The sequence below is a fragment of the Acyrthosiphon pisum genome, chromosome X (genome assembly GCF_005508785.2).
Source record: "Acyrthosiphon pisum isolate AL4f chromosome X, pea_aphid_22Mar2018_4r6ur, whole genome shotgun sequence".
Lineage (NCBI taxonomy): Eukaryota > Metazoa > Arthropoda > Insecta > Hemiptera > Aphididae > Acyrthosiphon > Acyrthosiphon pisum.
In genome coordinates, this window is record NC_042493.1 from 117,063,212 (window position 1) to 117,079,770 (window position 16,559).

The 16,559-nt window shown below is 28.7% G+C and overlaps 2 protein-coding genes and 1 long non-coding RNA gene across 3 annotated transcripts in view; 1 reads left to right on the forward strand and 2 right to left on the reverse strand.

Moving 5' to 3' along the window:
• LOC100569027 (cancer-associated gene 1 protein homolog) overlaps positions 1-4,061 on the reverse strand; it is a 10,171-nt gene extending 6,110 nt beyond the window's left edge. The window contains exons 1-2 of the mRNA XM_029485446.1: positions 3,932-4,061; positions 3,543-3,619 (exon numbers count right to left, since the gene is read on the reverse strand). Coding sequence (XP_029341306.1) covers positions 3,543-3,619; positions 3,932-4,061 — 207 coding nt within the window. The remainder of the gene's footprint in view (positions 1-3,542; positions 3,620-3,931) is intronic.
• A 168-nt stretch (positions 4,062-4,229) lies between these two features.
• LOC103308234 lies at positions 4,230-4,580 on the reverse strand. Its single transcript, XM_008181298.1, has one exon. It carries the CDS (start codon positions 4,578-4,580, stop codon positions 4,230-4,232), a length of 351 nt encoding a protein of 116 aa, XP_008179520.1.
• Positions 4,581-7,210: 2,630 nt separating this feature from the next.
• Positions 7,211-8,168, forward strand: LOC100572491. Its single transcript, XR_510371.3, has 3 exons — positions 7,211-7,402; positions 7,661-7,843; positions 7,965-8,168. It is a non-coding gene; the product is annotated as an uncharacterized LOC100572491 (long non-coding RNA).
• The last annotated feature ends 8,391 nt before the right edge of the window (positions 8,169-16,559 follow it).

Here is a 16,559-nt window from a genome sequence, read left to right on the forward strand (position 1 = left end):
AAAAAGATGGGCAAGTGGATGTCACTCTGCTATAAAGTAGGTTACAAGTGGGTCACTGTATAATGGATGATATTAAATTTGAATTCAATGATATAATATTATTGTATAAGAAAAACGATTCTGAGTGGAGACGGTATGTCAGTCTAGGTATAAGACATATTATATACTTATCTATGGTATTAAAACAAAAATTGACCTATAATAGGTATCTATAATAAATTCCAAATTAATCATATCACAATATTCATTAGGTAACGCATTATACATCAACAACAAACCGTGGTACTATCACATATGTATAATAGTATACTTTAGAAGTTTAAAGTACCCACGAATAATATTATTATACAATCAAAACAAAATAACTAAAATAGTTATTCTAGATATTTAAATATGTAATTTCGTCCAAATTTGAACTTAAAATTACTATAAAAATGAATTGTTACTTTGTATTTTTTAGATTTTTTGGTAACAGAATTAATTATTTACGTGGAATTTTGTTTTAAATTTTCAATTCTTAGATATAAAAGTTGAACATTTTATACATTTTTAAGTACAAAATAATTATTCAACTTTAAATTTGATAAATGTTGTCAAAATTCGATCTTTAAATGCTTATAAAAAAAAATTTTCCGTTGTATTTTAATATTTTTCAACTGCAATTGTAACAATATATCAGAAGCTTTGTATTAAATTTTAATGATTTTTTACCCAACAAATAAAACTTTATTGATATTTGTAGAAAAAAAAACTAAAAAAATTGAAAACTTACAATGTCCGTAAACAGCTCAAAAAGAGTCAAATTATTTTCAAAATTTTATCGTGTATATTAAATGCTAATATAAACATTTAGTGAAATTTGCTAGTAGCTACAGACATTTGTTTTTTAATTACAATACAATAAGAAAATAATTACATGAGAAATCGAATGAATATCAAATGTTATATAAATATGAATTTCAAACGCTCATAAATATTTAATTTGATTTTTTTGTAGACATTTTTTTTTTTGATAAAGATAGACAATATTATGAGGGATCTTGTATTACATTTTCAAATCTTAGATTTAAAAAGAACATTTTTCATGAATTTCTAACTCGAAATATAAAACCCGAATATAAAACATTCGGGTTAACCCGAAACCCGAATAATTTTGTTTTGTTTGATTGTTTTGTAGTTAGTTGCTTTATAATAATAATAAATTAACAGGAACAATTTTACAATCAATCATAGGTAAATTCAATAATTATTTTCTTAGAAATAAAATCTATTAAAATCATTAATTGATTCTGATTAAACTAAATCTCCAAATATTAAATAATTTCTTATACCTAATAAATGTATGCATATTTGTATAATCTATTACTCTCAACAAATCTGAACAACGTATTGACACTTAATTGTCGTGAACAAAATACCAAATCCTCATAAGTAATGACTAATAAGTAATAATACCTATAGTTAATACCTAAATAGTATTATTTGCCAACCAACTTCCCATGCGGTATAATTTAGTAACGAATACAGCTGTTTTGTAATTTTCTGGAAATCTAAAAACATAAATTAAATTTTATTTTATTTCTCTGCCGTTCAACGCCCCTATGGTGCCCACCTATATAGGTGACTTCGCAAATGGAAAATAAATAAGTATCCAACTAATTTTCCAGTATCTTAGTTCTTGCAGTTTCTTAGAAAAATGTAACTTACCACTGTACATTAATAAACTCAATGTGTTTTTTTCTAGCCTATAATAACGGTTATAGAACCCTTATGGCTTATATTGGACATTTATCAGCTTAATTATCTGGACACTTAATTGTATTGTTTAATAAAATAATGACTTATTTCGACAAAAATTGAATTATTGCAAAAAACATAATAATCAATACAGATAATTTATTTTGGTTGGTTTTAAACATACTAACATAAAAATGTAACGCAAAACAACAATTATTGCGCAGTTTGGATATTGCGTTGTGAACTAATTATTGTGGCATAATATGGCGGGTTGTTTAAGATTTCAAATAAGTATTAAAAGATTTTGAAAAACGGAAAAAATCAAGTGAAATTAATAAAAATTTTATCTAATTATCTGCAGATAATCAGATGACAGTTGTTTTTATCTATATAAGATAAAATAATAAGGTGTATTTATTTTATCTAGATAAGATAAAAAGATAAATATTTTTATCTAGATAACTTATTTAGATAATGCACAACACTGAATGATACGTATTCTTGTTATACTCTATCTTGCAAAAGCCAATTGGTGTTAATATATTTAAAATTAAAAATTAAAATTAAATAAAACCTAACCTAATCTAACCGAAAATGTAAATTACTAATTAGTTATGTTGGAGATTAATTTAAAACAAAAATTAGTCAAACATAATCTTGTTTAGGTATTGTATGTAAGGTCACTTAAATAATTATAAAATGTGTGGTAAGTAATTAAAATACAAAACATACCAATATGTTTATACTAGATACCTACTTGGATGGTAATACCAGTGTAAAATATTTTTATATGGTTTTAAAGAAATATAAAATGACGCAGCAATCGTATTCTGAATGAAATAACTGATGATTTTTTAACGATTTAACGACGTCCCAAAGTTAAAATGGGACTTCTTGGCCTCAAGTCTCAACTATGAACTAATATTATAATGACAATGACACGGCGTTTTTCACAAGACATTATAATAATTCATTGAAGTCACGGGTAGGCTCATAAAAAACCAACGTAGGTATTATAGTGGATAGATAATTTTCATATTTATTTATTATTATATAACGGGCACAAGGCCCAAAAATGCAATATTATATTTTACATACATTTGAAAAATAATACATGGTAACAGAAAGTAATTACAAATATCGAATAATATAACTTAAATAACACAACATTTTGACGACATAAAGTAATTATCAATTAACAAAACAAATAACGAATATTCTGTATTATAAACTAAATAAGGTAGGGTGCTCATTGGTCAAACGCATCGTTCGATCAAATGGGTTGTTCTTACCATAGTTAGTATGATGGAAAGGAATTACAAAAGGAAAACTTGATCTAGATGAACGAGGGGGAACTCTAAAGTTAACTTGGAGGAGTAAGGAGGGAGCATCAATATAACCATTAATTAGCTTACTCAAAAACTTCAGATTAGCTGTCATACGTCTATCAACCAAGGAAATCAATCCAAGCTTTTTAGAGACAGGAAGGTAATTCTATATAAGTGTGAAAATTGAGGTCAGAACAGAAAATTACACCCAGATCTTTTATAGTAGTGACCATATCATTTATAGTAGTGTACAAAATAGATTTCTTTCCTACATTGCCTACATAATGAAGATACCTCACCCTACGCATGACTATTCCTCAATTCGTAGTTCATTGGGAATACCAATGCTGTCAACTCGTCGACAAGATGCTGATGAGCGCTTTATAACCTCGCTCCTAGTTGGCACCATAGATGCACCCGATCTCCTCTCTAAAATATGTTTTCTTATTCCTTCCTTATTTTCCAGAAACCACGCACTCTTCCAAGTTCCAACTCATAATACATTATACGGACATAATCACCCCTTGCACAGAATGCTTCGTAATCTGAACTATCTTAATTTTGATTTTAATAAATAATTAAATAATATCATTGTTATAAATATGTTGTATCATAGTTTTATATTACTAAATTAAGGTATTACCATTTAGTCTATATTATGTTGTGTTTTTCCATATGTTCTAATTTTGTGTGTATTTGTATTATTATATTATTGTTATATCTATTAATTGTAAACTTAATCTGTTAATTTAAAATTGCCGTTTGGCGTTTATATATTATAAATAAATAAATATCTATACTCGAACCATTTATTGAGTATGCGTTTACTATAGGTGAACGACTCCTAGTAAAATACATAGACTTACATTTGTCAATGTTAAATTGTAACCCAATAGATTTGAACCACAACACAAGAGTATTCAACTCGTCTTGAAGAGATAAACAGTCATCAAATGAATCAATTCTTCTAAAAATGTTTAAATCATCTGCAAACATAAGGAATCTACTATCAGGAATAGCAGATTTTATACCATTAACAAATAGAGAGAAAAGTATAGGTGATAAATGCCCTCCTTGTGGGACACCGGATGGGACATGAGGTATAGTAGACTTCTTGTCATAAATTTTCACCCATTGTATTTTACCAGACAGGTCGGATTTAAGTTATGAAAGTATTGGTTCACCAAAACCAGTTTTTAATAAAATTTCCATAAGAATTGAGTGGTCTACACGGTCAAAGGCTTTGGTAAAATCAGTAAAAATGACATCAACCTGTGAGCCTTGTTCAACTGCATCAAAAACGAAGTTATTAAACGTATTTAAATTTAAGGTGGCAGACTGCTGGGATCTAAAACGGTATTGCTCATCCATTAACACTATGTTAACGGAAGGCAAAATACTTTTAAGGACTAACTGTTCAAAAAGTTTAGCAATATGGTTCTGGATTGAAATTGGTCGGTAATTTCTAACATCCGATTTATCCCCGGATTTGAATATTGGAGTTACTGAACTCATTTTAAATGATGATGGATAAATACCATCCTTCAACGAATGACAAAATATCATCCATAACGGAAAACAGATTGCATACCTAATATTAAATAGGAACGTTCCAGGTAATCCATCCGGACCAGCTGATTTCACATTATTTAATGAGGATAAACCATATTCAACGTCGATAAGACTGATTTCACAGTTGCTAGGCAGATGAGAATGATAACAAGGAATATCAGGAAGATGCTTAATAGATGTAGATGTATTAGCATATACTGTACTAAAATATGAGGAGAATAGGTTCGAGAACGATTCAGAACCCGAACAAGTAATATTATCCCATATGGTATTACTACTGATTTTATTGTTTTCAGATTATTTATTAAATTACATGTTCGTAGGTTTATAAAAGTCTTTATATTATTTAAAAAATGCCTTTTTATAAACTGAACTTTTTTATAAATATCACCATGGCCACTAGATAAATGGAATATAATTTGTTATTTGTGTTTGCTTTTTGAATACAAATAAACAACAATTAATTTTCTTGATAAACTTGATAATATGAAAGTACAACATAATTAAATAATTAAAACAAAAATACTATCCTATTGATATGTAGCCCAAGTCAGATTTAAAATTATGTTTTACATATTATATTAAAATAATCTAAAAGGAAATTTATATTCTATTTGGTTAGTTTTTTTCTATAAACCTTTTTTTTTATCTAATTTATTTGTATAGTTCAAGATATAAAATAAACAAACGGGTTCTTCTTATTTTGGAAATTTATAAAATTTAGAATGTAGAATGTAGATTTTTTAGTATATACATTTAATCCATAAGTTATAATCCATGATAAAGTAAATTTCTTTATAATGTTATAATCATCATATTAAAATTGTCAGTACATAATCACATTTTTGTTTCATTGTATTTTTTCCGTATCTAAACATATTAAGTTTTGATTGTAACAAATATTAAAAATGAAAAATGTATGATATTGATATTAAATATTGTTCTTTTACATAATGCTTTTTATATTTAAAGTAAGCAATGGATACATTATTTAGATTTGTTAATAAATAATTCATACATGTTATTACCTGTTATCAATACTATTTATTCTAAACCTAAAACTTAGAAATACTGACCACAGATTTTAGCTTTAAATACACCATTTAGGGCCAGTTGTACCGTCTATACGGTTAAACTTCGATTAAGCTTAATCAGCTGATAACAGATATTTAATCGGGCAAATTCTGCCGATTTGGTTAACTTTAATCAAAAATGGTACAACTGGCCTTAAAAAGTGCTTCTAAAACTATATTACTTGATTAGCTAAAAATTTAAAATGTTTCATTTTTAAGTTAAAATCGTTTAAATTATTTGTGGTAAATAAAATATTGGTCTAGTATATTGCAAAAGGTTTTGTAAATGTTGGTCCTCACAATACTGTGTGAGTGTGCTTGATTTTTCGTAAAAAAATACTAATTCTGGTAATCTCCCCGAGATGGGCGTATTGTCTTAACTTTCCTCGGGTGTTAAAAAGCTAAGATCCGGCCCTGCGTGTGTGTCGGTTAGCGGGGAATACGTATTCTGTCGTGGCGGCGACAACCCTTCTCTTCAATTTGTATATACTATTTTTTTTATCGAAAAAAAATACATATAATTAAATATATTAAATCTTTAAAATAGACAAATTCTAAAAATAAAATATACCAGTACAAATAAACAATGCTTGTACAGTCACATAACGGAAATATAAATAGTCATTTATGAAATAGGTAGTAAACATTGAACACAGAAACATACTTATCAAATATAATATTTAAAAGAAATTGGTACAAAATCTTTGACAACATCTATTAAAATTAAATTAAATGAGTACATTCTTTTTTACAATTACTAAATAGATAATTAATACAAAATTATTTAATAATTATTGTTATTTATTAAAATAAATTAAAACACTATAGCGATATTTTACGTCTACTTTTTTGCTCTGCGAAGGTTTTTATGATGTCTTCATATTCTATCTCTTATTATCTTTTATTACCAACAAAAATGTATTATTAATAGATTAGGCTATGCACGCAACATGACATATTAATATTGTATTATCATAACTTTTTTAAATTATTTTTATTCGTGTTTACATTACAAGTGTGAAAAAAAAATATTAAAATAAATATACCTATTACCTAATAAGTCAATAATAACTCTTAATTCTCAAAAAAAGCCGACCTCCCGAAAAAGCCACACTAGGCTATAGCATTTTAGCCTGCCCCTCGATCGGCCACTGCCGGTGGCTAGCTCAGCTATTACTTGTTTCTTCTAATAGTTAGATAGAATACTTCGCTGTATCGTCGGTATGACGGGAACCGTCCGTTGTCTCGTCGTCGCAGCTTCGTCCGTCCGCCCAGCACCGAGCTCACGGTGTATACTTTGAATCCGGAACACGGTGATGCCTCGTTTGCGTATGGCGTTTAATGATAACATTATGATATGTTTTTTTTTCTCATCAAAAGAGATCATCGAACGTCGGGCCGCGGTGTATGTGTTTGTAATCACAACTTAACCGTCGGGTCAGTTCATTGGATAACCAAACAATCAAAGGTCCCTTCCAAGTACACTGCAATGTATGCGCCGTCGGTTAAATCGGTATTGCTCGAGACACGGTCAGCAGTGATACAGATAATATTATTACAATTCTCGTCGATAATATTACGTATTTTAATATTTCATCCGTTCGACGTCGACAACTACACACAACAAACAATAATATGGTTTCCTGCAAAGTGATTTTGGCCGTCGCCGTCGTGTTCGTAGCTGTTGTTCAGGTAAGCATAATTATAATATATATTCTAATAATACAATCGTAATATATAATACTATAATACCTACAACAGGGCAGCTATAACGTGCGATAGGCGCATTGTTGTTGTTTCGTTTTTTGCTCTTAAAAATGTCTGAGTCAATTATACAAGTTCCGTTGTATACGACGTCGAAGACGATTATTTATTAGATAATATTATACATATCTAATAAATAATTCAAACGAAATCCAAAATAACCAACTAATTGATATGTCGATTTAGATCCAGGGTAGACCGGGCGACGAAACCTTATATACATCGATCATCGATGAAGTTAAGTCCATAACAGGTAACATAACCAAAATGGTCGACGATAACACCGCAGATTTGACCACTTCTGCCAAGAACAATCTGAATGCTTTCACCGATGGTCTCAAATCCAAACTTGAAGCTTTTAGTAAATCGGTATGGCGAACCTCGAAATATTTTAATTAAACTTTTAGTTACCTATGTTGTTTACGTTATAATACGTCACTAAAATTTTTGAAGCTTATGTTGTTAACATATTTTTTTTTTTTACGCGCAGTTGGAAGAAAAATCAAAAGTTTAGAAGTCCGATCTGTTCAAGGAATCCGCCAAGCAATTTCAAACAGTCGTCGATACGTACGCCAAAAAATTGCCTATAAATATACAACGAATCTGTTTTTTTGTAAATGTAATAACGATCATGGTATCCCCCAACATAGGTATATTATAAGTTTTGTGAAAAAAATAAAAATGTAAACATTTATTATTCCTCCTCGTGGACTCAAAAATTATTTGAATTTTTAATTATGTGTAAGTACTTATTGTAGTCAAAATAACCAAGTCGTATCGTTCTGCTTAGTTCGCCAAAATAATATTTAATACATTATGCAATTTAAGAAAAAATATAATATTTCAATAAATTGGCATCTAGTGATTTTTCAGCCATAGGTACCGATAAATATATACGTCACAAACGTTGAATTGATATTCACGAAAAGTAGACAATTAAAATAATGATTATATGCGAAAATTTAGTGTGTATCAATGTATCATAATTAATACAATTTGCACATAATATAATACAATACAATAACGATTCCCGACAAATTACTTTTATTTTCCAAGATTTATTATAATATACAATTTTATACGGTTTAATGAAAAATAGTTGACATTAAAACCCGAAAGACGAAAAAGACGCGAAAAAAAACATAGTTAAATATAATATTTTAGGTTAAAGAGCGAAATTCAAAATAATAATATGTAAGTCTATACAATATTATAATATACTCTTTGACAAAATAAATGTTCATTTTTCCTTACCTCAACCTGACTAATGCCGTAGGTATATTATTATGACGTAGGTAGTTAGGTACCAGTATAATGACTAAAATTATTATGCAGTTATGACTGTAACTAGTTTAGCTCACGATTTTGTCTTTCGATTTCGTTTTTGCGTGTGATGTATATTTTCAATGTCAAATACATACATTTTCTACGCTGTGTTTTTCCTCTACAAGGAAAATCTTTAAATCATTAATATGTTTTGGTTAATAAGTAACCATGACAACGAAAACCTCAAGAAAAATCGATCACAAACAAAAAAATCTTCGTATCCAGCCTAAAAACATATATCTATGTTTAAAATAATATACTAATTACCTATCTCATATTCATAGGCGGTACCTACTATACTAGTTTGTCTTCGTTTCGAGCCATACGTCTTTATGTTTCAGACAAAAGTCAGAACGCGGTGCGGAAGATGATAACAATATTATACTGAAATGTGTGCTTTATTTGGATTAGAAATAAAAAAAAACCGTAGGTAGGTAATAAAAAATATGTCGAGTCGACCACCTGCGTCCTGCAATCCAATATTCATTAAACATAATATTATTACCAATTTTAACTCACTATAATACGCGTACACACGTTGTCGGTACGTCCTTAATGAGTATATAAAGATACGTTTACGCTGGTCCAGTGAATCATAATAATATTATGTATGTGTACTATATAATTTCGTTGGCGTGTTAAAGTTGTTTTAAACGGTAATCAATATAATATTCTTATCAACACGTCACATGAACGTGTACTCAGATGGTTTTAGATCGACGCGTACAAGGCCTTTTCTATTTAATCAGGTCAAATTTTTTTTAATCGATATTCTACATTTTTCCTATAGGTACCTATACCGCAGCAGCTGAACGTTTCATTTCATTTAAAACGATGAAGATGATTTTATATATGGTTCATATGTTTTTTATACATAATTTGTAATTTTTTTTTCAAAAACAAAAAGTGTTTAACTCGCACTAGCATACACTACTACACTAGTATATATATATTATTTATTATTAGTACAGCTGAACAGGTCGGATCATTAATTACTTGCTAACGCAAGGCGTATATAGGTATAGTATGAAAACGTTGATAGTAAGAAGTTACGTCATATTATGTATACCATTTTATTTAAAGAAATAATATAATAAATAGTAAAATGTATAATATAAATTATATTGTACACAAAGTAGTTGTTGTGCTGACGGGAAACTAACTCGAGTTTTTAAGTGAGTATGAATTTTAAAACTTTTCCGCCCTTTTGGATTCTGAGTGAAGTGGAGGTGAATTTATTGGTTTTTACAATGATGTGTGCTGTTTGAACAGTTTATCGGAAAACATTTTTTTTTCTCCGTGGTACCTAGTTAAAAAGCAAAGCAGTTGCGGTAACCAGCAAACCACGATAATACTTATTTATAGTATATACAGCTATAGGGGATTCTCCGAACATACTCAATGACATTTTTTTAAAATTTATTTAAGTTCAAATTTTTGTAATTTTTAATTGTACACACTACACACTCAAAAGCCATATTTTCAATAATATAGATTTTTTTTTTATAAAATTGAAGAAAAATTCTGTAGCGATGAAAAGCATTTTTTTCAAATGAGAACCAACCTTGTCGTTTTAGAATACAAGGTGTAACAGAAAGACCTTACGAAAAAAATTATGTTACTAAATTTATAAGCTTATGAAAAAAGTTGTTTTTAAATTATATGGTTATTATTAAATAGTTTAAGAAATATACTAAAGTCAGTAAATTCTTAAAAAAAAATATTTTTAAAAAAGTTACTACGTTCGAAATTCATATAATCAAAAAATATTGAAAATTTAAATAATTCTAAAAATAAACTACTTGTCTTAGATGAATGTTTTTAGTATCAAAATTGTTCTTATAATAAGATTCACATATTGGTTATTTTGAACTTAAACAAACAAATTTAAATCAAATTTATATTTTTTATTTTTCTATTATGATTACATATAATAATCTAATATCTAATTAATTATATCTAGTATAAATAATTATTATACTCAGATAGGTAATAATTACGAGATATAAAATATTGATAGACTAATTATATATTAATAACTATATTATTTAAATCATTAACATTATAAAGTCCTATAGGTAAATATTATTAAATGTATTATATTTAGTAAACAAAGTTTAATTAGGTACCAAAAAAAAAAAACTAATCGAATTTTTCAAAATAGTCCGATAAACGTCGTCTGATGAACGTTTTACAACGAACAATTGTCATTTTTGGTTGGAAAAAAGTACGTTTATGTCGCGATAGAACGAAAAATCTAATGTTATTATAAAGAATTTAAATAGTTTAGATTATGAGATTATTCATTAAAATTTGTAGGATTATAGAAAGATATAGGCAGTGAGCAAGGTTGTCATCTTGTGTATGTGCCTAGAACATAAGAAAAATACGCAATTCGAATAAATGCGAGCAGAAAACGCTCGACGGGGTAAAAATCTACCTTTGCAATATTATCATTATATAGGTTAATTAGATAGGTTGACGACCATGATAACAATCCAATATTGGAAGTCACCACAGAATAAGTATCAATTTTGATTCGTTTGAAGGTTAGCGTAATGATATTAATAATGTTGTGGACTGTAACGCTTTTTCTTTGTTTTTGGTTCTCGGATAGGAATAATTAGTTTAATCAATATATTGTAACGCACCTTATTTCGATCGCAAAAATATATACATCTTTATTTACGGTTATTTATTACGACGACGCGAGACGGTGCCGATTACATCGATCGTACGCGACTGACTCAATAGTCACACAGTATAATATAAGTCTATAATAATGTGTTATCGGGATCGGCCCGCGTATCGTCTCTATCAATACCGAACGATACCGATACAAATTATCGACTCTTAATATGAAATAATAATAATAAAATAGTACAATATAATAATATAATAGCACGCGTCAACACCGCCCGCCTTGAAATATTTTAATATTTAAACAATATATAATTCACACGAAAAATACATAATATAAGTGTAGCTAATATAAATATATATATAAAAAAAATTTTATTTTTAACAATAAGTGTAATTACATAGCATTTACCAATGTTAAAACTTTGATAAACGTTGAGATTGAATTTAAATTTAAAGGTTCAAAAATAAGCTTTAATAAAACTAGATAAAGTGTTAATTTTTAAACATTTAAATTAGAATAAATTTTAAATGCTTTATAAGCACTTAATTTAGTTTAAATTATAAGTATTAAAAAGTTAATTTCTATACAATGCTGAATAAACTTACAATGAATAACATTTAAATAGAGTAACATAACTAATGATAATTAAGCCTTAATCTGTACATATTTACTATAGGTTACCAAGTTAAGACTGTATTCACATTAAATTAAAATTGCGCTGTAAATACAGTTATTTAACACTTCTTAGATATAATAAAACCTTATTCGCATTATTTTCAGTGAAACTATGTATATATATAATATAATATACATATTATAGTTGTTATATATTTTATATACGGTGAAACCTGATATAACGGACAGTCACGGGACCAAAATAATTGTCCGTTATAGACAGGTGTCCGTTATTTGTATTAAACAATACTCTTCTTCAATTAAAGGTTAATTTATGATATAATATTTAGAATATTATATTATATTGTACCATGACACAAATAGAAAGTAGAAACTGTAAAAGTAAGACAAAAAAAACGAAAATATGAATCGTACAATTTATTATAATACCTTAAAATAATGAAGATTAAAAGATTGTCAAAATATTACAATATATAATAATTATAAATAAAAATAATTAAGTATTATAAATTATAATATAATATATATATAATTATAATTACAGTGGTCGAATGGTAAAAAATTATATAGGTACTATAGTCGTACAGAATACAAATATATATTATAATGTATATAGTTTGAATAAAAACAAAAATAAATACTTATTTAAATAAAATATAATTATTTAAAGGCGCAGGTATTATAATAGGCGTATATCTTATATATAAAAATCTCGTGTCACAATGTTTGTCCGGAATGAACTCCGAAACTAATGGACCGGTCATGATGAAATTTTTTACACCGTGTGTAATTTGGTCCAACTTAAAAGATAGGATAGTTTTCATCGTGAGAGGAGCAACCCTGGTAGGTGCTAAAACGGGAATTTTGAGATTTCAGATCGACATTTTTGTTTTTAGATGAATGCCATGAGTGACGTCGTATAAAATGATTCGTTCTATAAATATAGTGAACATTTAAGTCGTTGCCACGGTAACAAACAAACTATAAACAGACATAATCTCCGGCGCCTTTGGAGTTGGATATTTTTTTTTGTAAGTATACATTTTATTATTCACATTTGTTTTTAGTAAAATTCCGCCAAAAAAGTCTTACCTCAACAATGCCTATAGCAATGAGGCACGACGCAAACGTGTTGTAATACATCATGAATCGGCTGAAGAAATTGTTGCAAGAAACGCAGCTCAAAGAATCAGGGCAGCACAGAGTCGTGCACAAGAATCTAGAGAGCAGCGTGATGAACGTTTGCGACAAAACATTTTGAGAACAAGAGTGGTGCGTGAACAGAATATATACACATTTAGAGCCCGAGATCGAGCGAAACAGCAAACCAACCGCATATTAACCCGTGTATCATTTTTTCGTCTTGCATTCGAATATGCTCCAGACATATATTACTCTGCGCATTCTAATATTTCAATCAGGGCAATGGACAAAGTATGTCAATATTGTCAGGCCTTAAAATTCCGCAATGAAGTAACCGGCATGTGTTGCGCATCAGGAAAAGTGGTACTGTTACCTCTTCCAACTCTACCGGAACCTTTAAAATCTCCTTGCTGGAGAATCATATGATTCAAAATTGTTTTTGCGCAAGACACGGAAATTTAATTCTTGCTTTCAAATGTCGTCATTTGGGGCAACCAAAATTTGCGATACCAAACCTAATGGACGTAATTTTGAAACCACATTCAAAATACAAGGCCAGGTGTATCATATGATTGGGTCGTTGTTTCCGATGCCTAATAATGACCCAAAGTTTCTCCAAATTTATTTTATGGGCAGTTGTGAAGAACGTGTGACAGCTCAGTGCATGCATAATTTTATCGAACAAGCAGAAAAGAGAGCAATTGTAGAATTGTTGGAAATTGAATTGACTTAGTCAACGTGCTATTTTAGCAGCAAAAAATGATGATGTTGACAAAATTAACTTTCAGATACAACAGTTATTGCCAGGTGATTTTATGTCTTTTAAATCAATCGACACTACTGTCGATGAAAACAAAGCAGTATATTTTTCCACTGAATTTTTAAATTCTCTGGAAATACCAGGAATGCCACCACACAATCTTCGATTGAAGATTGGTTCACCAGTTATTCTTTTGCGTAATTTGTATCCACCTAAATTATGCAACGGTACACGTTTGGTAATCAAAAGGATAACCGGAAATGTTCTTGAAGCAACTATTTTGACTGAAAAGTTTAAAGGAGAAATTGTGCAGTTGCCACGTATTCCAATGATACCATCAGAATCTCCTATACCAATTACAAGACTTCAATTTCCTATTCATTTGGCATTCGCAATGACAATAAACAAGGCTCAAGAACAAACAATGTACATTTGTGGCTTGGACTTGGAAAATCCACGTTTTCCCCAGGGGCAACTATATGTTGCGTGTTCGCGTGTGGGGAAGCCATCAAATCTATTTATATTAGCAAAAGACAGGTTTACCAAAAATATTGTGCACCAATTAGTTCTTAGTTAAATTTAAATTATTAAAAATAGTTTAAAATGTACATAATTTATAAAATTATATTTGTTTATGATATCAATAAAGAACTTTGTAATTTACTCATTCGTTGCAGACTATGTTCTATTCTTAATCCTGTGGGTTATTATTAGTGACATTATATGAATATTAATTTGACATACTCAATAGTTTATTATACGCTATGATCTCCAAAACCACTAATAAACTATAAATAAAAAAAAAATTTTTCTAACACATAATAACAATAATACATGGCCTACGAAAATGCAAAAAGACAAACTAATACGCGGGCAACGCCGTGTCGGGACAGCTAGTATTTATATAAATTTATTTGACGAAGTGTGTATGATTGGAAAACCTATTTTTTGATCTTGGATTTTTAAAATCATTTGCTTTCAATATCGTGTATACTCCAATATTCATATTCCGTGGAAAGATCATCAACTACATAAATACCAATTTTTGTGCTATCAATGGGACTGTTATAATAAGGCTTTTTACTAGAAAACGATTTACCTACAATTACTATCCCTCCAGATTTATCATAACAAATATTTTTAATTTTTACAATTTTTTTTAGTTTAGTAGAAACATAATTATCTGAAGAGGTAATATTTATTTGAAAAAGTTTTTAAAATTAAAATTTTATATTGTGGGTTGTGTAAATCTTGCAAAAGGGTCCATTTGTATGTTGTTTTTTTAGTATAGTATCGGCCGGGCTAACTGTATTGGTACATTTTTGGAATTTAAATTTTTCCTCATACCTTTTAACAGCTTGCTGTAGCGGCTGAGCTGATTTTCTCATTGTTTTTTTAAGTGTTCTCATATGGTTCTCAAAAGGGAAAGCACCAGTGGCGTATTTGAGGGGGCGATGGGGGCGATCGCCTCCCCATTACCCAAGTTATTTGTTTGTATTTATGTAGTATTATTGTTGAGGAAATACTACATTTAAAATTACGCGTCCATCTTTCATATAAATAAAAACATCGATAACTTTATCATTAAAAACCGACGTATATAATTGTATAATAACGTTGAAATAATAATAGTTGAATCTTATCTTTTGTTTTTAAAAAAGTTTAGATTATGCAATTGACATTACTATACTTATATTTGAATTTCTCATTTATTTTATGTAGATTAAAAACATGGCTTAGATCTACAATGGGGCAAAATAGATTAAGCGGATTGGCTTTATTGCATGTGCACAGATCAATAAGTATAAATATTGACAAAATTATTGATAAATTTTCACAAATGAAAAAAAGAAATATTGATTTTATAATTTAATAAATATAATATTGTTTTACTGTAATTTGAACTTTATTGTATTTTATTTACCTTTCTTAAGATATGCAAGGTGTAAAAGATGCAACTATGCAAGTATAAAATGGACCACTGGACTAGTAATCAAGAATACACGAATATATATAAAAAAATATTGTACTTAAGTAGTGTATAATGTTCTTAAATTTAGTACCGCCCCCCCCCCCCCCCATAAAATTAAGTCAAATACGCCACTGGAAAGCACTTAGGTTGTCCAAGGGACCAACATTATTGTAATCATCGATAAGATGTTGGAGTGCATGTATATTGTGTGATGCATGTTCTGAGCCATAAATTAAACAAAATGCATTTATAAAGTATTTTATAAGTGCATCACAAAAATTAAGCATTTTAGTTAAATTTGGAGATAGTAAAATTATCACGCAAACATGTAAGCAAAGAAAATTAAAATAACATTTATCGTTAATATTGTTTTTCAACACAATAGGTCCAACATATAAAACAAATAGCCGAAACTCGGTTGCCTTGAAATTAGTCACCTCGTCTAAACTCCTAGGTTTCCTTGGGAAATCAGAGGTAATACAAGAATTTATATTTAAAATGTTTGAATTTATTTCGTTCAATTTTGTTGAAGTTATTCGAACATTTTTTGGGCCCTTAGACTTTGGGAACAGCCATAATTTTAAAAGTTTTTTGGTAACGCCTA

Coding starts and splice junctions, on each gene's coding strand:
- LOC103308234 (XM_008181298.1), bottom strand. CDS start 4,580: ATGAGTTCAGTAACTCCAATATTCAAATCCGGGGATAAATCGGATGTT.